Consider the following 23,951-nt stretch of genomic DNA (forward strand, 5'->3'; position numbering starts at 1 on the left):
AAACTTATTAAGAACTACATGAAATAATAAAGTTGAATAAATGGAGATTTTGAACCTTGGACTTCATCCCCCATAAATTCTTAGTTTTCCCAAAAATCCCTTTAATCTCTCCTGTGCCTCCATGTTTGAGTGGTCACATTGTTTTATAGTTGGCTGTAACTCCTTCCTCTCTCTTTGGTTCCTGGGAGCAAGCTGATTAGTACCTTTTAGTTAGTCTCTTGTTCGTTTATTATTAATAAAATATTTATAAATACAATGTTTGGTATTTTGCATATTAATTTTAATCTCTACACAGTAAAATGAATATAACCAAAATAACATTATACCCAATTATAGAATTAATACTAAAAGAATAAATTGTGAATCTTATCTCCAGAAAGTAAACTGAAAGGTGAAAACATGAAAGACTTAATTTGTAAGAACATGTCTGTCTCCTGGATGATACCTTCTGTGATGCAAGGAGGGTAGGGAAGGGCTGGGTAACTTGTGGATGAGTTTCATTGTGTAAATATGAAGATAAGTAAGATAAACATTTAAGAGATTTGTGATTTCATTTATGTACAATCTTTTTCTTTGTATATGGAAATGCTTGTTTTGTTGTTTTTTAAATTTGGAATTAAAAGAAAAATAAACATTCTATGTGGTAGAAACAACATTCACACAGAGAAATAGATACAAAATAAATACAAAGTAATATTAAGTTAGAGGAGTAAAACAACTGAGAAGATAATGAAAAGTCGTTCATAGGAGGAGCTTAAATGAAGCTAGGAATTCCAAAAGGCAGCTGTAAAGGGGCAGATGCATTCTAGATCAAGGGGACATAGCATGCAAAGACAGAAACATGGGAAAAGAAGTGTCATGTATGGATATGGCAAATAAACAGCTTTGGCTAGAACACAGAGTACATGAAATGAATAATTTGCAATAAATCTGGAAGCACAAGGTAGAGGAGGATAGTGAAGATAATGTCAAACAAAGGGGTTACATTTGTTCCTACAGGCAATAGGGAAGCACATAAGATCATTAAGTAGAGTGATAACATAGTCAGACCTATGCTTTGGGAATGTCACTTGGATACATGTGGAAAATAAACTGGATAAGAGGGATGGTTGAGGCAGAGAAACCAATTAGAAGAATCTCATAATAGTTCAGTTAAGAGGCCTAAACTAGTGAAGCAGTCATGTGAGTGACACAGACAAGAGATATTAGGGAGTTAGAAAGGACCGGCCTTGGCAATTGATTAGCTATGGGGAGCAAAGAAGGCAAGAGAAAGTAAAAGTTCAACGATGACAGAAGTCACATATCTCAATGAATAGAAGGATGAAATAGTGCAGCTAGGGAGAAGGGTGGTTTTAAAGGTTAAGTGTGGCATTAAGTTGTGTGTAAATGGAATTAGCTCACCCTCATTCATTTGTCCAGTGATTCCCAAAGTGGGCACTACCATCCCCTGGTGGGTGCTGCAGCGATGCAGGGAGGCAGTGATGGCCACGGGTGCATTTATCTTTCCTATTAATTGCTATTAAAATTTAAAAAAAAAATTAATTTCTAGGGGGCTAAGTAATATTTTTTCTGGAAAGGCGGCAGTAGGCCAAAAAAGTTTGGGAACCACTGGTTCAGGCTCTAGCCACCAGGAATAATGTCATCCGCCCAACTTAGAATTAAGTGAGGAGGGGGAGGTCTGTTACCCACACGTGATAGTAAGTAACAAATCAAAAACAAGGGACTGCCCTTTAGGCAGTCCAAAACAGTATTGAGGCTGCCATTTGTCCACTTGAAATTGGAAGTGGACGCAGGAAGTGACGAAAGCTGCTATCTTTTAAACATGATGATAACTTCCTGTGGGGGTGGTTGGCGCTTTGAACTTGGTGTGGAAGGATCTCGGGTGAGACCTCAGACTGCTTCCCTCTGAATTGTCAGGTGGGTAAGTCAGGCTGACTCTCTTTCTCTTCCCTTGGCGTTCCTGGAGGCTCTAGTCTCAGGGAGGCCTCTCTTATTGGAGGAGGCCTTGTGGCCTGAAGCCCTGTTTAATTCACCTCTGTGCCGCTCTGCTGGGGCCTCTGAATCCCTACCTGGGTCAGGCCTCTGGTCCAGGCCAGAGTTTCTCTCTCCCAATTTCCCTACCTTCAACCTTCCTAATTGTACATAAACCACCAAAAAAGTCATCCCAACTTGGGTCTATTTTGTTCTGAAATCGAGTTAATCAATTTCTGGCGACCACACCTTAAATATCTAGTCTCCCCTCTTACAGTTGGATATGTCCAACAGCAGTGGATGATACTGAACTCAAAAAGAGAGACTAGGAGGCATTCAGTATTGTTCCTGTTTTTCATGGGTTATCCTGGCCAAAGATTTCATTACTAAGTAGTCAGCCTAATAAACGTACTTTCATGTAACCCCATGCAAATGTAGTCAAGGTAGGAATATCCCTAATTTATGAAATTCCAGCATTTGAATTACTGATATGAGTATGGGATTGAAGCTACCCTCCTCTCCCTGAGCTGCCATTATTGATAGGGCACTTTCTTTCATAATTGCCTGATACCTCTCTTCCTCTTATAAGAGCCATTCACAACCCTCTAAAAGACAATCTGGAAATAATTAAGATGTGATCTTTAAGCCACACAGATAACCAATAGACCCCCAGGGTGGAGAGAAAAAAAAAAAAGAAAAGTTATGGGGAGAAATCGTAGCTTTTAAATAAAACTATGGAATCAGAAGTGGATAAAGGAAAAATACAGTAGACGAGGAAACAAAATGTAAAAAAAAAAATCATTTTAGAGAGTTAGCAATAGGAGTACACTCTTAAGCAGGACTTTGCCTTTGTATATTCCTATATTTTATTGCTGTTGTTGTTCAGCCCTTCAAGTGTGTCTGTCTTGATGGCCCCATGGTCCATAGCTATCTATGTGATTTTTGCTTTGTCTTTGGCAAGGCTATTGATGGTTTGCCATTTCTTTCTCTCCTGGATCTTTTTTGAAAGGCAATCAGGGGTTAAGAGACTTGCCCAGGTCACATAGTGAGAAAATGTCTGTGACCACATTTGAACTTAGATCTTCCTGATTTCAGGCCCAGGATCACACAGAGAGGAAGTGTCTGAGGGTAGATTTGAATTCAGGTCTTTCTGACTCCAGATAGCATTCTTAATCACTGAGTCACCTCTGCCTCTATATCTTCCCATATACTAGCTAAAATTCCATCATTTAAAATGTTAAAAAAAATCAGATCTAGAGCTGGAAGAAACCTCAAATTTAGCTGGTCCAATCCCTTCACTTTATATTTGAGAAAAACTGAGTCTTACATAAGCTAAGTGACATCCCCAAGTTCACTCAGATAATGTCAGAGAACCTCATTTATGTTTACCAGCAACTACTTTTAAAAGACAACTAGGTGAAGGCTTCATCGACTTACTTTTCTTCTACCACTTAGCAAAGGTAGAAATGTTAAACCAGGCAAAATGGAGAGAAAATCATAAAATAGCCAATTTTAGAACATGGAGTAATTTCCAAAGGATGGAGAACATGGGTAAAGATAAAACTATCAACAGTAGGAATTTAGGGCAGCATAAGAAGACTGGGTGACATTGGAAAATCAGAGAGGGACATATAAAGGGAGGTAGAGCAATGCCAAAAACTAACTCCCTATGGGAATCTCCAGACCCTAAAAGAAAGAATTCTGATTCCTCCTTTTCCTCTACTCCTTCCTTTTCTGTACCATATACTCCACCTGCTGCAAGGGCTAGGAACTATTAATAATGTAGTTCAATTACATTATTGCTTAGAAAGGTTTTTTAAGGTATTCCTTAAAACCAGTACAACTTATAACAAAGTTCCTATAAAACAATGCATCATCATCTTTTTTTTTAAAACCAGACCTACAATTCCATTGGTTTGGAGAACTCATGTTAGGAACACCTTGACTAAAGCATATCAATACCTTCCTTGCAATTTACTTACAGTTTCAGTCATATACAATTACCCAGTGAGTTCTTTGTTAGAGGCATACCTGAACTCAGATTTTCCTGACTCCAAGGCCAACTTTCTACACATTACACCATGCTTCCATGCATTTACAGTTCAAAGTAATCTACATGTAAGTAAAGTTTGTGAATATATGCTGGCCAATTGGTGATTTGCTTCTACAGGATTTTTTTATCTGTAATTTTAGATTATCTGTGCTATGGTTCTCGTTTATTAACAGAGATAATTGGGAGTGGCCATATGTATTTAAGTAGAAGTTGGGATAATAACCTGGTATATCAAGACTGACCCCTGAGATATGAAAAATATGTCACACAGCCAGGCATGAGTTCATAACAGTTTCCCAGATGGCTAGCTAGGAATATTATATCCCTGAAAGACCAGGTTGATTGCAGGGTCACTTAGGAAGTCTAAATTAATTTAAAGATCATAGGCACAGTAAACCTAAGATCAAACTAAATCTCTGAAATTATCAATAATAGACTTCAAATAACAAGGGAGATTTCAGAATTAAAATGACCTAGAAGGCACATTTGAACCTTTTATATACACAAGTATTTCATTGAAGAAGAATACCTATTCAATATTTGGCATTATTAAGGAAAACGGCTTATTGTCTGAAAAGTCTCTGAGATAGAATTGTCTTGGAAGAAAATAGATTTTCGTTTCAAAAAACTATCATATTGTGGCTTTTTGTCATTTATTTATATTTTATATTTTTGTATATTTGAATTATAGCAATATGTAAAATTCTACTAAATTAGTGATATAAAAAGTAATCTATAATTATAATTAATATACTGTATGTTAATAGGAATAACTAATAAATATTGCATATAGTCAAAAATATACTGTTGTCTACTTAAATGCTTTCAAAGGTATAAAACACTGACTCCACATGAAAATCTATTCCCACTTCACTTTACCTGTTTTTCTATATTTCGAAGAAGTAGTGTAGGACTACTTGGTGACATTTCAAAATCTTGTTCTGGTAAAGAATCTTGTCTCTCCTGGGGAACCTGAGAATTCCCCGTGGTGTTTAATAAAGTTCCTTGGTCTGTCAATTGTATCTGCTTCTTCAGAATATCTTTTGGAAGTTGGCATTCTTCTAGGATCACTGTCCCCTAAATGACAGCAATTAAATACAGTTCAATTAAGGAAAAATTAATTCTGTATGATTTTTAGAATTACATATAAATTAAGACTTCTTAGTACTGAAGCAATAGAAAGTGAATATAATTATTTTGAAAACATATGTATTAAAGTATATATAATGATAAAGAAATCAGATTATCATTTGTGTAATTTATTTCATTGCTTTATAATAATCAGCAAATATAAAAGCAGAACTTAGAGCTGAAAGTGACTTTAGATATACATCTAGTCCTATCCTTTCATTTTACAAATAAGGAAAATGATTCTGACAGGTCACATGACTTGCCAAAATTCATCACACTAATAATTACCAAAAAGTGAAAAAAGAAACATAATTACCTTGCCAAAGAATATCTAACCACATCGCTCTCCTGATCAAGAATAGTTTTAGCTCCCTATTATCTCAGAAATAAAATACAAACACTTCAGCTGAGCATTTAAAGAAAGCCCTTGCAATACCTATCCGTATTTATTACACATTATTCCTAGTTGCATATTTTACATTCCAGCTAAACTTGTTCTTCCCTTAACTCAGCAGTCCATCTCTTACTTCTTTGCCTTTACAAAGACTTTCTCTACATGTCTAGTATGATCTTTTCTCACAATCATCTTCCAGAATTCTTGGTTTCCTTCAAAACTCAATTCAGATACAATGACCCAGGACAATTCTGAGGGATTTATGGTAAAGAACGCTACCCACATTCAGAGGAAGGACTGCAGGAGAGGAAACATATAAGATAAACAACTGCTTGAACACATGGGTCGGGGTGGACATGATTGGGGGTGTGGACTCGAAACTACCACACCAATGCAACTACCAACAATTTGGAAATAGGTCTTGATCAAGGACACATGACAAAACCAGTGGAAATGTGCATCGGCCATGGGTAGGGGGAGTGCGGGGGGTGAAGGGGAAAGTAGGAGCATGAATCATGTAACCATGTTAAAAATGAATATTAATAAATGTTTAAAAAAAAACTCAATTCAGTTTAACTATCTCCTACTTTGGGAAGTCTTCTCTAGTCATCCAGAGTTTCTCACTCCCAAAATTATTTCACATCTACTTATGTAAATGTTGTATTCTTTCAGTAGAATGTAAGCATCTTTCACAGTCAAACTTCTAGAAAAAGCTGTCTATATTCAGTGCCTAGTACAGTGAAAGCATGATACATGGTGCACTGGAAAGAACCTGGAATCACAGGACCTGAGTTTAAACCTTGGCTCGTTGTTACCTTGGCCAATCACTTTACTTCTTTCGTACTCAAATAACTCATCTGTAAAAGTAAGGATTTGGGAGTAGGTGATGTCTAATATCCCTTTCACCTCTGGATCTGTGATTATGACCAGTCACTCACTATCCAAATTCTTGCATAATGGATTTTTTGTCATCACAATTATACAAATGACTCTTTCCAAAATTAGTCTCTTGATTAACAAACCCAAGAAGCACTTTGCACAGTACCTGGCATATAGTAGATGCTTAATAAACACTAGTTGACTGACTGAACTTTTATAGCCTCATCCTTCTTGATCTCTCTCCACCATTTCATATTGCTAATCATCTTTTTTTCTCCTAGGTACTCTCCCCATCTGTGTTTTCATGATACTACTTTTTCTTTTTTCCTACTACCTGGCTGGTAGTCCCTCAGTCTTCTTTCTTTCTTTTTAAACCCTTACCTTCTATCTTAGAATCAACACTAAGTATTGGTTCCAAGGCATAAGAGTGGTAAGAGCTAGTTAAGTGACTTGCCCAGGGTCACACAGCCAGGACATGTCTGAGGCCAGATTTAAACCTGGGATCTCCAATAGCTGGGTCTGACTCTCAATAGCTGCCCTCTACCCCCTCAGTCTTCTTTCCTGGATCATCACCTATGTCTTATCCTCTGAGGACAAATTCTATCCTGAGCCCTGTTCTCTTTCTTTAGAGCAGGGGTCAGCAACAGTATGGCTCTCAAGCCATATCTGGCTCCACCTTCTGACTGGCTAGTCCTGGCAGAGCCCCAAGATGTGCCCCAGGGGGCCCTTCAGCCCCCGCCCTATATTCCAGCGCCTTTGGCCTCCATCTCCTCCTTCCACAGGCGTTTATGGCTCTCATGGCCAAAAAGGTTGCCGACCGTTGCTTTAGAGGATCTAATCAGATACCCAAAATTCAAGTAATATCTCCATAAGATAACTCCCATATCTATACAGCCAACTTCTTTTCTCTTAAGCTTCAGCCCCATATCACCAACTGCCTATCAAACATTTTCAATTTATATGTCCCAAAGGCAGTTCAAAATTGTCATGTACAAAATAGAACTTATAATCTTTCCCTAAACTTATGCCTCTGTGAAATTCTTTGTATTTCTGTTGAGGTTACCATCCTTTCAGGCCCCAGTATCACAATCTCAAAGTTGTTTTTAACTCTTTACTCTCATTTATATCTTATGAATTGCTGGGGGTAGAGGGTGTACATGTGTGAGTGCATGCATGAGTATGTGCATGTGTGTGTGTGTTCTGCCTCTTCTGTGTGTCTGCGTGTGTGCATGTGTGTATGTGTTCTGCTTCTTCTTAGGCAGCCTGGTGGCCTTAGGGTGGACACCAGATTGGCTTTAGCCCTTCTTAAGCTCAGAACTCCTACACTGAAATGATGATGACAGCTACAGGCTCAGCCTTCCAGACAGCTGGGATTACAGACATGGGCCACCACCTCCAGCTCAAGTCTGGTTAATTCTACTTCCACATCCCTCAAATCCATCACCTTCTCTTATCTTCTCTCTCCTAGACTACTGCCATACCCTCATGATTAATAGTTTTACTGCCTTGATCAAATCTTTCCTTTCTCTAATCCATACTCCATACAACTGGGAAAGTGATATTTCCAAAGCACAAGTGTGACTGTGTCTCTCCCCTTCCCAATAAGCTCCAATAGTTCCTTTCTATTGCCTCTAGGATCATATGTAAACTCTTCATAATCTGGCTTCAAACTAGCCACAAATATCCTCCTTCAATCACTCTTCTGTCTAGTCAAAATGAACTACTAGCTGTCCCTCATATACATTTCACCTCCAGGTTGTATACCTTTGAACCATTCATGGTGCCTAAAATGTATCTCCCACTTCACTTCTCTCTTTTAGAATATTTCCTTTAAAGTTCAGCTTAAACACCAAATCCTACATGAGACTCCTCCTAATTCTCCTAAGGTACTGATGCCCTTTCCAACAACCTGTCTTGTATTTATTTTCAATATATTTTGTATCTGCATGTTTGAATACAGAATGTAAGTTCTTGACACCTGAGGCTATTTCAATTTGTCTTTGTATCTACAACACATAGAAGGTAGTAGTTGCCTAATAAATGTTTGTTGAATTTAACTATACTCTTCATCCCTCAAAGCATTCAAATGTTTAAATGTTAAGGGGACTCTTACAACTCATAGAAGTACTTTACATTTAAATGCTTCACATTATATGAATGTAGTAGAGTACTGTCAGTTGTGTCATCTCATTTAATGTCAACAATTATAGTAGATTAATACCATTGCACAGACCCGTGATGGGCAAGCTACAGCCAGCAGGCCAGATGCAGACCCTGGAAATGTTCTATCCAGCCAGACATTATTCCTAATCTGACGAATACAATGAGTAGGATACAATACAATGAAACTTGGAAAGAGTTGCCTTAGAAACAGATGGACAGATGAGCATTTCCTTAACTTTGGCCCCCTCTTTAAAAAGTTTGCCCATCACTGACATAGGCAAATCAGGAAAACACCTTCCACAGACTGGGCCATCTCATATACCTTTTTAGCTTCTAAAATTCTTGTCCATGTTCTTCTAGAAACTCTCTATTGATGGACTATATGATAATTAGAGGATTTTCTTCTCTGAATATTTTTGGAGTAACAGTGCACAACTCTGTTTATTATTACATTATTAATATCCCTCAATCTTATTATATGATAAATTCATTTTCTTTTCTGATTATAATTGTCCTTGATACTTTGATGCTAGTAGGAGATTATTTGTATTAAAAAGATAGGCTTTAGAAGCAGTCAGCAACTTGGAATGATTTAAAGTCTTGCTAAATTCCCTAAATGTCATTCAGTTTGATCTTCTTATTCAATTCTAGTATTAGGTCACATTGTTCATATGGAGTGCCATGTTTTTGTCAACCATTTTGTTTTCTCAGTATTGATGTTTAGAAAAATTTGGCATGCTGTAATGAAAAGAGTACTGGATTTAGAGTCAAAGACATCAAAATTCAAATCCCATCTTGAACATCTGTCAGCTACAGGCAAGTCATTTAACCTGAGTTTAACTCTGCCAATGTGATAGAACTGAGAAAATAATTATATAGTCTTATCTCATGGGGTTGTAGAGATCAAATGAACTGTCAAATCTTTTAATTAATGAAGCATATCTCAATGAAAATAATACAAAACCACGTGCAAATAAAAAAATTAAGAGAACCTAAATGTTAGTAAGAAGATTGTCTTCTGTATGGACTCTGCGTAAGAAATCTTGTATAACACTAGATATGGGAACATATGTATGTATTTATCTTCCTGTTTTATGTCCTGATTGAGAACAATAACCAATGGATCACTGAGTAGTTGTCATACAATCTTATCTGATTTCCTTCATCATTTCTTAAAACAATAGTATCTTATCACATTCATATACTATAACTTGTCCTGCTACTCTCAACTGATAATAACCCCTTGAGTTTCTAATTCTCTGCCAACACAAAAAGTTGCTATAAATTTTATTACATTTTCCCCTCCTTTCTTTGACCTCTTTGGAGACATATCTAAAATGGTATTGCTGGTTCAAAGAGTATGTACATTTTAATAAGCTTTAGAGACATGGTTTCAAATTGTTTTCCTGGAATAGCTGGACCAATGCATTGCTCCACCAACAATACATTAATGTACCCATTTTCCTAGAGTCTCTCCACTATTTGTCATTTTCCTTTTTTTTGTCAAGTCTGCTAATCTAATGAGTTTGAGATAGAACTTCAAAATTGTTTTAATTTTCATTTCTCTATTTAGTGATTTGGAGTATTTTTTCATATGCCTAATTATAGTTCAGATTTCTTCTTCTGAAAACCTTATTCAAATCCTTTCATTTCAGCATTAAAAGAAGAATGAATAGTGTTTAAGCCTTAACATTTTGAACCAGTTTCCTTTGTTTCTAAGAAATGAAATCTATATCACAGAAATTTGCTACCAATATTTTTCATTTACACATTTCTACTTTTAGTTGCACTAGTTTTATTTGTGCAAAAACTTTTATATTTTATATAACCAAAATTGTCCACTTTACCTTATATGATTCTTCTCTATCCCTTTTTGATCATGAATCCTTCCCCTATACATAGATCTGGCAGAAAATTATGTCTAAGTCAGTTATCCATTTACAATTTATCTAGAGGTAGCTAAATGATTCAATAGATCAAGTGTAAGACTTAAAATCAGGAAAATGTGAGTTTCAGTCCTGTCTCAGACACTCCTTAATTGTTGTGACTCTGGCCAAGTGATTTAAATTTTCTGTGTTCCAATTTCATCATCTGTAAAATGGAAGTAATAATAGCACCTACTTCCCAGGGTTATTCCCAAATTATATGAGTTAACATATATAAAGAGCTTTGTAAACCTTAAAGAAATATGTAAATCCTAGCAATTATGTTGATATATGGTGTAAGATGTTGGTCTTATTTCTGTTACAATGTTTTCCAGTTTTCCTCAAATAATAAGTTCTTATCCAAAAAGCTAGAATCTTTTAAGTTTTCAAAATTTAGGCTACTGTTAGCTCATTTACTATTATATACTGTTCCACTAATTGATATCCTTATTTCTTAATGAGTTCCTATTTTTCTGATGAATATTGCTTTGTAAATACATATTACTGCCAGGTCCCTTTCCTTCTCATTTTTCCTCATTATTTACCTTAAGATTCTTAATCTTTTGTTCTTCCAGATGAATCTTGTTATTTTTCCTAGCTCTATAAAATAATCCTATAGTAGTTTCATATTGCACAGAATAAATACATTTCAGTAGTATTCTCATTTTTATTATTTTGGCTCAGACTACCCTGAATAATTAATATTAATCTCTCCCTTAATCTGCCCTCCCTCTTCTTCACTCCTCTTTTTGTGATAGCTGTCACACTAAGTCTCTTTCCCTCCAGTTTCACTGTTGAGTAGAAAGTATTTCTGTATCCAATTTGTGTATATGTGTGTTTGTAAGTTTTCTTCCCTCCTTTGACTAGTTTAGATGAGAGTGAGGTTCAAGTGTTGTCTGCTTCTTCTACTCTTCCCTCATCATACACCTCGATTACATTGGAATTTCCCCATCTTCTCCTTTTCTATCCTACTGTATTCCTTTTCTTTCCTCTTTTTTTTTTTCTGTTAAGACCACCAAAATATAACTGAACCGCTCACAGGTCTTCTGTCTTAGTAGGATGATGATGATTATTATGATAGAGTTCTGAGGAGACACATTAATTGGCTATATTTTACATTAAATAGGCTTTTTTGTTAGCTACCCTGGTGCTGGCTGTCATCACTTCTTGCCTGGATGATTGAAATAGCCTGAATGTTGGTCTAACTGAGCTTATATCAATCCTAACTATAGTTCATCCACCACTCCTTCATTAAAGTGATCTCAATAAAGTGTATATCACTCCCCCTATTCAATAAACTCCAGTTAATTTCTATTATCTCCAGGATTAAATATAAAATCTTCTTGTGTGGCTTTTCTAGCCTTTCATAATCTGACCCCTTTATACCCTCCTATTCTTTTTACAATTTATTCCTCTCCACATATTCTGCAATCCAAAGACACTGTCTTCCTTGCTGTTCCTTACCTAAGATAATTGTTCCCAAATCTGAACATTTTCACTGAATAACCTCCTTTCCTAGAATTCTCTCACTTCCCCTCATCTCCTGGCTTTCCTAGCTTCCTTCAAGTTTCAGCTAAAACCTTCTGCAAGAAGCCTTTCTTTGTCCACTATCACCAATCTATTGGATAGATAGATACATACACACATACACATACACATACAGAGAAAGATAGAAATAGACAGATAAATACACAGACAGACATGTAATTGATAGACAGATGGAAGTACAGGCATATATAGATGTAGATATAGATATATCTGGTTTGTACATGGTTTTTTGCTTGTCATCTTCCCCACTAGACTGTGAGCTTTTTGAGAGCAGGTACTATGTCCTGCCTTGCTTTGTATCTCCATCACACAGCACATTCCTTGGCACACTCTAGGCACTTAATAAATGCTTATTGAATTGTTGGTTTTCAAGGCTAATAGCTCCACACTGAAGGTTGAGGATACCATGCTTAAAACAAAAAGCACTGAATAGCAGCCATCAAATATCTGCTGGCCACTCCCAACCTGGACAGAGTAATATTTGAAAGCCATTATCTGGGAATATTGCAAGAAGGATAAGATCATGCGAGTTAGACTTTGAAGATTAGATGGGTTTCTCATAACCAAGATGGAGGGGCAAGAAAGCATGATCAAAGGCAAAGAGAAAGGAAAGAACAGAATGCATTACAGAAGAAAGCAATAAAAAAAACTTACACTTATATGTTACTTAAAGGTTTATAAAGCAAATTCTTCAAAACAATACTACTAAGTAGTACAAACATTTTTATTATTATTTTATAAATAAGCCAACTAGGACTCAGAAGAATTATATGCCTTCTAAGTGTAAGGAGCTGAGGATACAAAGAGATAAAACAGTCCCTACTTCAGAGTTTACACTTTCCTCAGAAACATGTATTAAATAAGTAGAGAAAAAAAAAACTGATTCAGTTTTCCTTTTGCTAAGGGACCATTAATAAGTGGGAGTTTCACTAGGAGATGGCCCCTAAGTTCAGGTATTGAAGAGATATGAGGATATTTTGAGGCAGAAATGATGAGGAAGTACATTCCAAGCAAAGGAAACAGATTAAAATGCACAGAGGCAAGAGATAGAAGATCAACTTTCAGAGAATAGTTAATAGTATGGTTTGGGTAGGACAGTGAAGATGTAAAAAGGGGTATAAATCTGGAGTGATAGGAGGCTGCAGAAACAGATTGTTTAAGGCTTTAAATGCCACAAAATTTATATGCAAAGTCACTGAATTCTTTAGAAAAAGGAAGTGATATGGTCAGGACTATTATGTAGAGGATGGATAGGAAAGGGTTACACAGAGACCAACTCAGACACTATCATAATGAATGAGACAACAGATGAAGGCCTAAATTAGGATGGTAATTCTGCAAGTGAATGTAAAGGATCACTGGGTTTCTCATGGTCATAGAAACAGAATTGGAAGGGACATTAGAGGTCATTAATCTAAGCCCCTAATTTTCCAGTTAAGTAAAATTTGAGCCTTAGATTTTAACCTTGATCTTCAGATACCCAATGGGAGCACACAGGTGGGTCACTTACAGGTGGCAGAGCTGGAGGGGAGCAGAGCTCTTGGGCCACTCCCCTCTATCTCCCTACACTCTTGCTGAGGACATTCCTCACTTCACCCTTCCCTCTGCCCAGCAGCCCAATGAGAGCCCTTCCTCCCTCCCCCTTTGGGGAGGGTGGAGGAGAGGGGTGTACTCAACATGTGGGGGGGCACTCAGTCTTGGGGCTGGGTGGGGATGGGGTCTGGCACTCTCTCTCTAAAAGGTTCGCTATCACTGTCCTAAGGAAACATTTTCCCCACAGCTGACTAGCTGTTTTAATAAAGCATTGTACATTACCTGCCAAAAAGAATCTGGTTTTTATTCCACAATTTCTAAATATACTTCTCTACAACTTCTACCCGCTCATCCTAGATTTGGCCTCTTGAGCCAAACACAATTAAGTCTAACCCCCTTTCTGCACCCTTGCTCTTCAAAGATAACTATCAAAATTTCCCCTAAATCTTCTCTTTTTCAGGCTAAAGTGCCTCAGCTCCTTCATATCAGAGGGGCTTCCCCTTTCTTGTGTAATGAACTCCTCTGGCAGCAGTCTGTTGAAGTCCAATTATCCCTTCACAAAATTATATCTTAAGCACTCAAAATAAAATAAACAGGATTACTATGGAAACAAATTAGACATATGTGATTATAAAATAATTTTTGAACATGTTTCAAAAGCTTTATTCTATGGCATGACTTCAAAACCCCTAACCGAAGTGCTTAGTCTCCTTTTAACCATGATTATTGTGATCATATATCATAAACCTCTGTGTGTTTGTATGTGTGTGAAAATTGGAGTACAGCAAAGACCTAATGTCTTCGCCAAACTCAGAATCCAAGTAATTCTCTTCTGTTTGGCTAAACCCTTACCTTTTCCATGAGAAATATAGTTCCTTTTTCCTTCCTGCTATTGCTACAACTGTTATTTTTCACTTCTAAATAACTGACATCTATAAAAGATGAAAGATACTTCTGAAGTGTGCAAATGTTTTTATAAACATATGATTTTTTAAAATAATGTTTTGAGGTCTTTGATCAAATTTTCTTTCTCATACATGCAAAACCATCAGAAAATTAATCAATTCATTCAATAAACATTTATTAATCACTCTTTTAACCACTAATACAGATACACAGGTTAGATTAAATAGTCCCTGCAGTTATAAGGCCTATAGCAAGTGAATAGGACACAAGAATGTAACCATAATATAAAATATTTCATTTCAGGTAGTTTAGAGAATTAAAAAACAAAATGCTATGAAGTGTTTTGGGGGAAAGTTGATTACTATCTGGGGACATCATGGGAAAGACGGCTGAGTTTAAAAGGACTGTAAGGATTAGAGAAGAGAGAAGTGTCACAGAAGACACTATGAACATAAGGCAATGAAGGTATGTTCAGAGAGCAGACAGTAGTATATCTAGTCTGAGTAAAGGGTGCATGGAAAGGAATCATATGAGATAAGGCTAGAGTTATCACACTGTAGGAGGATTTGGAAGTCCAGGCAAAGGAGCTAGAACTTTTCTGACAAAAAGTAGTGCCATCAAAAATTCTGTACAGAGGAATAACAAGTCTAGATAGATATACACGTTAAGTAAATTATTCTGACAGTAGTAGAAAAGATAGATTGGGAAGGGAAAAGGGAATAGGTGAAAAAGAGCCACTAGGACGGTGATGGTAAACCTATGACACGACACGCATAGCCATTTTCAATGACACACGGCGTATAGGGCCACGTGCTGAGGATGAAACATTTCCTGTAGTGTAGTGTAGACACACTGTGCACTATAGATGACAATTCTACCTATATTAATTTATCTATTTTGGTTTCCTAAATACAGTTATATATTACAGTTTGTTTTTAATTTTTGTCAAACTAAAAATACTGCGAAATTATGGTTTTTTTCTTGAAGTGACACACCACCCAAGTTATGCTCGGTTTTTTGGTGAATTTTGTTTTGTTTTTGTTTTTGTTTTTGTTTTAGCCCTTGTACTTTGGTGTATTGTCTCATAGGTGGAAGAGTGGTAAGGGTGGGCAATGGGGGTCAAGTGACTTGCCCAGGGTCACACAGCTGGGAAGTGGCTGAGGCCGGGTTTGAACCTAGTACCTCCCGTCTCTAGGCCTGACTCTCACTCCACTGAGCTACCCAGCTGCCCCTTTTGGTGAATTTTGAATCACCAAGCTCAAAAGGTTGCCCATCACTACACTAGGAGGCTGCTTTAACAGTCCAGGAGGATGGTCTTAGAATCTGTGCTCATGTGATGGCAGTGGGAAATTGAGAAGAGGGCAGAGTTTTAATAAATATGTGGAGACTTAGTAACTGCTGGAATAGGATGTGAAATTTAAAAAGTTCAAGATAATTTCAAGGATTCTACCAAGGGAAATTCACTGATATAAATAGAAATAAAATCATAAAGGAGGGGCAGGTCAGAAATATTAATAAACAAGATTGGTTTGTTGAATGTTGTACCTAGGGAAATTATACATTTTACAGTACTAAAAACAGACAATACCTTCAGGCTTTTAAAGACATATTAATTTTGAGGTTTCAGCAGAATATCCAGATGGAAATGTCTTGTCAAGGAGTCTGTCAGTTCTTTTAATTTAAAATTTTACATTTTTTCTAAATTCAACACAGAAAAAAGTTTAACAAAGTGTTCTCTCCTTTAAGTTGTCTTTAAGCTAGTATTTTTGCTGGAAAAAATCTAGGAACCTAGTTTTAGCAAATAATATTCAGTACAATTTTTCACATGTAACTTTCAAAATCAACAACAAAGTAGGTACTTAAAAATATATTTAAATGTTTACTAATTCACTTAAGTAGAATCAACTGAAGCAAGGAATAATTTAGAAATGGTGACAGAAACTTCTGTAGAAAAAAAAGTATAAAAAATTTAAATTTGCATTAATATAGCAATATGTTTTAAAAGGTTACTAAAATTTTCAATTTTTATAAAATTCCTTAATATTTCAATTAATCAGTTTTAATTTTCTATGAATTATTTTTTGTATAAACAGAATATTAATCATTTAAAAGAGCCCATTTATGAGCACAAAGACAATACCTTGGTGGCACGTATCTGCCTGTGAATGTCAGTTAGCTGTTGGATTTTGTATTCTAGCTCCGAAATCTGGGCCTGAAGCCACGTCCAGCGGCTGCCAACTCTAGCTCTGTCTACAAGCCACTTCCATTCAGTACTATAGTTACTGTGAACAAGATACAACAAGGTTAGCCAATGAAAAAATACACGTATATTTTTATAAAGACAGCTTTAACATCTCACTTTTATCATTAATTCTAAACTTCCCTTAAACACTTTCATTCAAGGTTAAATAGAATATAAACATAGCACATAAAATTTTAAATGATTTCATTTTCTTCCCAGCTACCCCTTAAAAGCATAAAGGTATTGTATTTTTAGTATTCTATAATATATAATTTCCTTAAGTATCACAGTAGAATAAACCTCTTTTTGAATGCTAAAGAAAAATTTCTGAGAAGAGAAACAGAAAAGGACAGAAAACATAGACCATTATACCAATAATTTATTATAAACTCAAATCAGTCTTTTACTGTTTATTAGTTTTCAAGTATATGATTTGATCTATACTAGATCTAAATTGTTTAAGCAAGGCATAGGAAAGTCTTCTGCACATATCTTAAGGCAAAACAGGCATAACCTTAAGTTAGGCTATTAAACAAGCTGAGTATGAAAATTCAAGCTACATATTTGCTATCAAAGCTCAGAATCATGAAATTTAGAATTGGAAGTGTTGTCAGTGGTCGTCTTGTACAAAGCACAACCTTAAATAAATATCTATTAAAATATACCCAATAAGTAGTCAGCCTTCCTCGGCTTTCAACTCCAAAAGTTTCTCTAATTTCTGAATAACTCCTACTGTTTAATTCTATTATAACAGTATTTATCTATAGGACCTCTGTACTGTTTTATTAATGAAAGTGGTTGTAGAAAATATGCTAGACATATCCACCCTAATCTATAAGATTTAGATATAAAATAATGTCTAGCCCCCTTTTAATTAAAAAAAAAAAAGGATATGTGAAGATAAGTATACTAAACTTGGGGAAACGTTTCTCTTATACATTTTTGCTATTAGTTTGCTGTAGTAAATGACTTGTACATTTATTGGATTTTTTTGTCCCCAAGTCCTTTTTGTGAAATGGTTGGTGTGGGGAAGAATAATAGCAATTTGAAAGACGAATATTAAGATTATCAGAGCCTCAGTTAGAACCCAATGCTGCCTAATCTAAACATGGAAATGCTATTTTTATTCTGACTGGTCTGACTCTTCATGACCCTGTGAGTCATAGCACCCCAATACTCTCTGTGGGGATTTTCTTTGTAAAGATATTGCAGTGATTTCCCATTTCCTCCTCCAGTGGATTAAGGCAAAGAGGTAAAGTGATTTGCTCAGGGTCAAACAGCTAGTAAGTGTCTAAGGCTGGATTTTAAGTAAGGTCTTAATGACTCCATGCCCAATGCTCTATCCACTGAACCACCAAGCTGCCTCTACATGAAAATAGGACCAAAGAAGAATATGACAATAATATACAATAAAATTATTACTTTCCCTAGAGAATTTATGTAAATAAGTGGCTATGAAACAGCATGACAGGACAAAGAGCAAACTGGATTTAAAGACTTGGCCAAATCAAAGATGATTTCAAAGATGGTCATGTCCTTGTCAGAAAAAGACAAAATTTGTGGCTTAGTTACAAAGAAGAGAGTATAACCCCCACCCTTGAAAGTTGTTGCTGTCATTTACTTCTTTTAGTCAGTCAATAAGCATTTATTAAGTACTAAGAAAGGTTAAAGACAGTCCTTTAATGGGGAAGACAATAAGCAAACAAATGTGCACAAATATAGGCATTAGATTTAAGAGAGATTAGGAAAGACTTCCTATAAAAGGTAAGCTGTTATCTAGAACTTGAAGGAAATCAGAGGAGCTGAGCAGGAGCCAGAGAAAATGCCTAGAGCTGAGAGATGGGGTGACTTGTTCCTGGAACAGAAGGGAAGCCAATGTCACTGGATCTAAGAGCATGTGGTAGGGTGTGAGGTGTTGTTGTTAATGCCTGTCTTTTGTTTTTGAGGAGGACAAATGATATCATGGGGTGATGTCCTAATTTGTATGTGAACTGGATTTAATGAGGCAGAATTACACAAAGTTATCAGCTTCACTTTCTCTTCCAGAGTCCTGGAAGCAAGACAAAAGACAGGACCACTGGTAATGGCCTGAGAGGTAGTAGATGAGTTTGGTGTCAGTGTGTCTGACTAAATTGTTCTCATCCACCTATTCTTCTGGGGAAGTCATCACATGTTTTGAGTAGACATGCTCCTGATTTGAAGTCTGTCAGTTACCCTCAACCTGGTTTAGCCCATCTCCTGCAATGGTTTTTTTTATTTTTTTTTTAAACCCTTAATCTCGGTGCATTGTCTCATAGGTGGAAGAGTGGCAAGGGTGGGCAATGGGGGCCAAGTGACCTGCCCAGGGTCACACAGCTGGGAAGTGGCTGAGGCCGGATTTGAACCTAGGACCTCCTGTCTCTAGGCCTGACTCTCACTCCACTGAGTTACCCAGCTGCCCCCCCTGCAATGGTTTTACTGAAGTGTAACTGCTGTGCATGCGTCAGCTTCTTGGAGTCGGAGGCAAAGTATAAATTGTAAAAAGACTGGGAAAGTGTTGGGGGAGGAAGGGCTATTAGGTTATGAAGGATTTTGAACACCAAAGAGAAGGTTTTGTATTTGATCCTTGAGGTGACAGGTTGCCACTGGAATTTATTGAATATGAAGATGACATGGTCACACCAGCACATAAGAAAAATTACTTTGGTGGCTGAATGAAGGACTGGAACAGGGAGATTTGAAGCGGGTAGACTGACCTATTACATGGCTATTGCAGTATGTGAGAAAGAGGGATTGCATTACAGTGGTGGCAGTGTTAGAGGAGAGAAGAAGGTATATTTGAGAGATGTTGCAAAAGTGGAACATAACAAATCTTGGCAAAAGCTTGGATGTGGGAGAGAGATAGTGAGGAGTCTGTCACAAAACAGATACACTAAAATGTTCATTGATTTTTCCACTGATTCAAGAGATCATTATTTCAGAGCTATTTCTGCACTGTCTTACAAGGATAACAAATTTACTAATGTAAAGCAGACTATTTACTTAAGAGTTACTCTTATAAAGTCCCTATAATGTGAAGGATAACATTCTTATCTTCTGTTATTAAATGCTTTAGTACTTGGCACAGATGACATAAATTTAAGAGTTAATGTCCAATACTTCAAGTATCATTTTTATAAAGTTCATTATTTGACAAAACAGAAATACGTGACTAAGTTTTTCTACCTTCTCAAAAATTCCCACTCCACCAAAACTGCAACAGAAAGGAAAAAGAGTGAGAGACTGAACTACACCCAATTTATATACTGTCTATGTCAGCAGTAATGACAGGAAGTGAGTAGGGTGCTGGGGATTGTAATTTTGCTGGGAATCAGTTTTTAGGGTAACAGATTCTAATTACACAATAATAAATGTAATACTACTGATATTTAATGCCACATTGGGATTATTTTAATCTTTCTCCTCAGTGTTGGTTCAATCACAACAGAAATTTCTATAAAGGTTTATTTCATGACTACTTCTCACAAATAATTGTGCTAGGTGTTGAAAGAGGAAAAAATATAAATAGTACAAATAAGGTAGTCCAAGGGGAAAGGTGGATGTATCAAGTCTAAATATGTAATATGAAATAATATTCTTAAGTGTTTGTCTTCATGAAAAACAAATTCATTCAGAATACTTCACACCTCTATGATCAGTCAACTGTCATTTCCCATTTCATTCCCAGAGGAAACCACCAAGACACCATATATTTACTTACATAAAAAAAAACCCTGACCGTAACTACTTTTTTTATGATATCAGCAAATAAGAGTTATCAATTATTTGGATGTTACCATTAAGTAGGTTAAATGAGTAATGTATTTTTCATCCAGAATTATAGAACTCCAGAATCTCAGAGTTGGAAAAGATTTGAAAGAACAAGCAGTCCATTAACTGAAAAAAAAAATAATAAAACATGACCTGTTCAGTATACTCAAGCAGAAATCATCTAACCTTCCTCTGAAAGTCTCTGGGAAAGAACCTAATTCTCTTCCATGAAATAGCCTAATTCCTAATCATACCTCAAGTATAAATCTGTTCCTCTGCAATGTCTGCCCATTGCTCCTCCATTACTACCCTATAAAGCCAAGCAGCACAAATTAAACTGTTCTTTCACATGAAAGCTCAGTTGCAAAATAACAGTCAGGATGACTGGAGATGCCCCAGTATACAATGGGTTCTTCTTCTGTCACCTTTGTGGTAAGAACAAAATTTTTCCCATTTGCCCATTCCACTGGAGAAAATCTGCACATGCTTGGGGTAGAGATCCTCCTAGTCATTGATTCAAATCCATGTTAACCTCAACCTGGTTTAGCCTCTCTGCCAAAAGAGTGTGTGGCTGCTGTGCATACTACAGCTTTCTGGTGCCACAGATGAGAGTTGGGTGAGAGGCAGACACCAAAGCCCTGAAAAGAACCTGGCAAGCCTTCATGCCAGAGGTGCTAGTCCCCCACCTGTGTATTTTAGTGTAGAATCACTGAAGGCTTTTGAGCAAGAGGTTCCATCCCTTAAGCAGACTGCTTTAGCAGCTGCCTGGAGAATATATTGGAGAGAAGAAAGAAGAAAAGCAAGGAGATGAGTTAGGAATTAGGAGTCTAATACAGCAAAACAGATGGTGATGAAGAATTAAAATACAATTGTGGTAGTGTGAATTGAAAGAAGGGAGTAGATGTTTAAAATGCTATGGAAATAGAAAGTACAAAACTTGGTAACTAATTACATATGAGGGATTAGAAAGAAGGGGAAAAGTCAATGATAATTCCAAGGTTACAAGTTTAGGTGATGAGGAGAATTGCATATACTCAGTAGAACTAAGAAAGCTTGAAGGGAAGTTTTAGAGGAAAAGACAATCAGATCTATTTTAGTAATGTCTAAGTTTGAAGATTCAAGAGAATTCCAGCAGGTAGTAAATGATGTGAGACTACAGTCTAGAATAAAGATTAGAGGTGGACATGTTGATTTTGTAGTCATTTTCATAAATGAAAAATCCAGGAAATCTGAGAGAACAGTAAGGGAGAAATTACAGAGAGAAAAGGGCCCAAGAGAGAGACCTGAGAAACATCCTCACAAAGGGGGTCAGCTAGCAAAAATGTTAAAGTAGTAATAGTCATAAAGGTTGGACAACAAGATGAAAGCAAGGTTACCAAATCCAAGGGAGCAAGAAAAGATAAGGCCAACACTGTCAAAAACGTCAGAAAGTCAAAAAGGATAAGGATTTTTGAAATACCACTGGATTTAACAACTTGAAGAGCATTCTTAACCTGACATAAAGCAATTTTAATGGCAAGGTTAAATCTCAAATTCTAGAGATTTAAAAAAGGGAATGGCAAGGAAGGGAATGTAGATGGTTCTTTCTAGGATGTCAGCAGTGAAAGCAATATAGAACAATAGCTTGAGGGGACCGCAGGGTCAAGTGAAGCTTTCTAAAGGATTGGGTAGATCTGAGCATGTTTATAAGCAATGAAAAAAAAGTCAGTAGGCAGGGAGAAACTGAAGATAAGGCATAGAGAATGATCAATGAGGCAAGCTCTTGGAGGAAATGAGAGAAGATGGGATCGAGAGCACAAAATAGAGGGCTTTGACAAGTGCTGATTATTCCTCTGAGACAGGAGTAAAAGAGGAAAGCATAGAGGAAGATGTAGAAGGGTTTTGAGGCAAGGTTTAGGGTAGAGTTCATTTCCCAGGAAATGGACTCTTTTCTCATTAAAATAGATTGCAAGAGTATCTTGAAAGCCAGAAAGAAAGAAGTATTATTAGTGGTTTGAAAAGGAAAAGTCTGATTAACTGGGAAAGGGTATGGATAGGTCATTTAGGGAGAAGACGAAAAGCATTACTGCCTATCAGTGTGGCTTCAACTGAGACCAGATTATATGATTTTATAGTAAACATTGTAGCCATTTAACTTAGTAGAATGGCTTCCTCTAGCAATTTTTAGCAGCTCTGGAGCATGAACAAAGAAAGCAGATGAACACAATAATCCAGGTTTAAGGACTGGCAGGACCAGAATGGTGGTAGATAAGGTATTAAGAAGATCAAGGGTAGAAGACAGTATACAGTTGAACTAAATAATTACAGAATAAAGACTTAAAAAAGAAAAAGTAAGGTGAAAGCAGAGGTGACAGATTAGGAATACAGTTGGGGAATAGAAGAATTAGTGGCTGTGGCTTTAGACAAAGATTAGATCTGGAAGACGAACATGAACAGAGTTCAAAATCACAATTGTGGTAGTTATGGATAAGAGAGATCAGATAAGATTATCCCTGCAAGTAAATGAGGTAGAATGAAGCATTATATTATGAAAATTAGGAATGTTGAAGATTTGGGAGACCAGCAATGCATATATTGAAGTCCCAAAGTATGAGAATACTGAATGGAATGGAAAAACAGCTGTGAGCTAATCACTGGATTCCTTGAGAAATAAGGGAAAGTACATGGAAGCCAGGCTATTATGGCAATAAAGATTTAGATTAACTGTTATAGAAGAATGAAGCAAACCTTAAAGAAGAAAAGACTGTTGGAAGATGTTAAGAGAAAAAGGATCTAGAACTTGCAATGTGCAACAAAGAAAATGCCGACTTCTCTTGGCACAATGCATCATGAGGAAAGGGATAATCAACAGTGGAGAGGATGGCCATAATTGACTGTCTTCCAAAGAAGGGAAGGTTTCAATCTGAAAATGCAAAAAGATCAAGGACAAAGGAAAATTTATTCATGGTTAAGTAAGAGTTCCACAGAGAAAAAAGGGACTGGGAAGTAGTTGAAATCAATAATATCGAGAATGAGTAGAAGGGAAGAATAGCAGGAAAGGACACTTTTGCCCTAGGAGATGGCAACTCTGAAAGAGTAGAAGGAGTTGCAGTTGCAAATATACCTGGTGATTAGGGCTTCTGCTTTCCAGGGTCTTGTGATTGTGGGAAGAAAATTACCTCTTCAGTCACAAAGAATTGAGTGTGGTATCAATGTTCAGATTAAAGGTTTGGTTCCCAAGGGACACCAGCTCAGTATTTACACTCAGATGATAAAGAATGAGGCGAACCCAGAAGATATCCTACACAGAGTACTTCATATTATTTCTGATAATTAATAAAAAATTAGATAATAAAACAATGTTTTACAAATAACATTCCAAAATAGAAAAAATTCAATGTAAAATACTTAAAAATTGAGTTGGAATTTTTTTAAAAG

At 36.5% G+C, this 23,951-nt stretch overlaps 1 protein-coding gene across 2 annotated transcripts in view; it reads right to left on the minus strand.

The window, feature by feature from the left end:
• The window catches only part of KANSL1L (KAT8 regulatory NSL complex subunit 1 like), a 117,672-nt gene that overhangs the window by 82,260 nt on the left and 11,461 nt on the right, over nt 1–23,951 (minus strand). For both annotated transcript variants that reach the window (XM_044670722.1, XM_044670721.1), the window contains exons 2-3: nt 16,644–16,785; nt 4,904–5,101 (exon numbers count right to left, since the gene is read on the minus strand). In XM_044670722.1, the coding sequence (XP_044526657.1) occupies nt 4,904–5,101; nt 16,644–16,785 (340 nt within the window). The remainder of the gene's footprint in view (nt 1–4,903; nt 5,102–16,643; nt 16,786–23,951) is intronic.

This window comes from Gracilinanus agilis, chromosome 3, assembly GCF_016433145.1.
Source record: "Gracilinanus agilis isolate LMUSP501 chromosome 3, AgileGrace, whole genome shotgun sequence".
NCBI classification, from domain to species: domain Eukaryota; kingdom Metazoa; phylum Chordata; class Mammalia; order Didelphimorphia; family Didelphidae; genus Gracilinanus; species Gracilinanus agilis.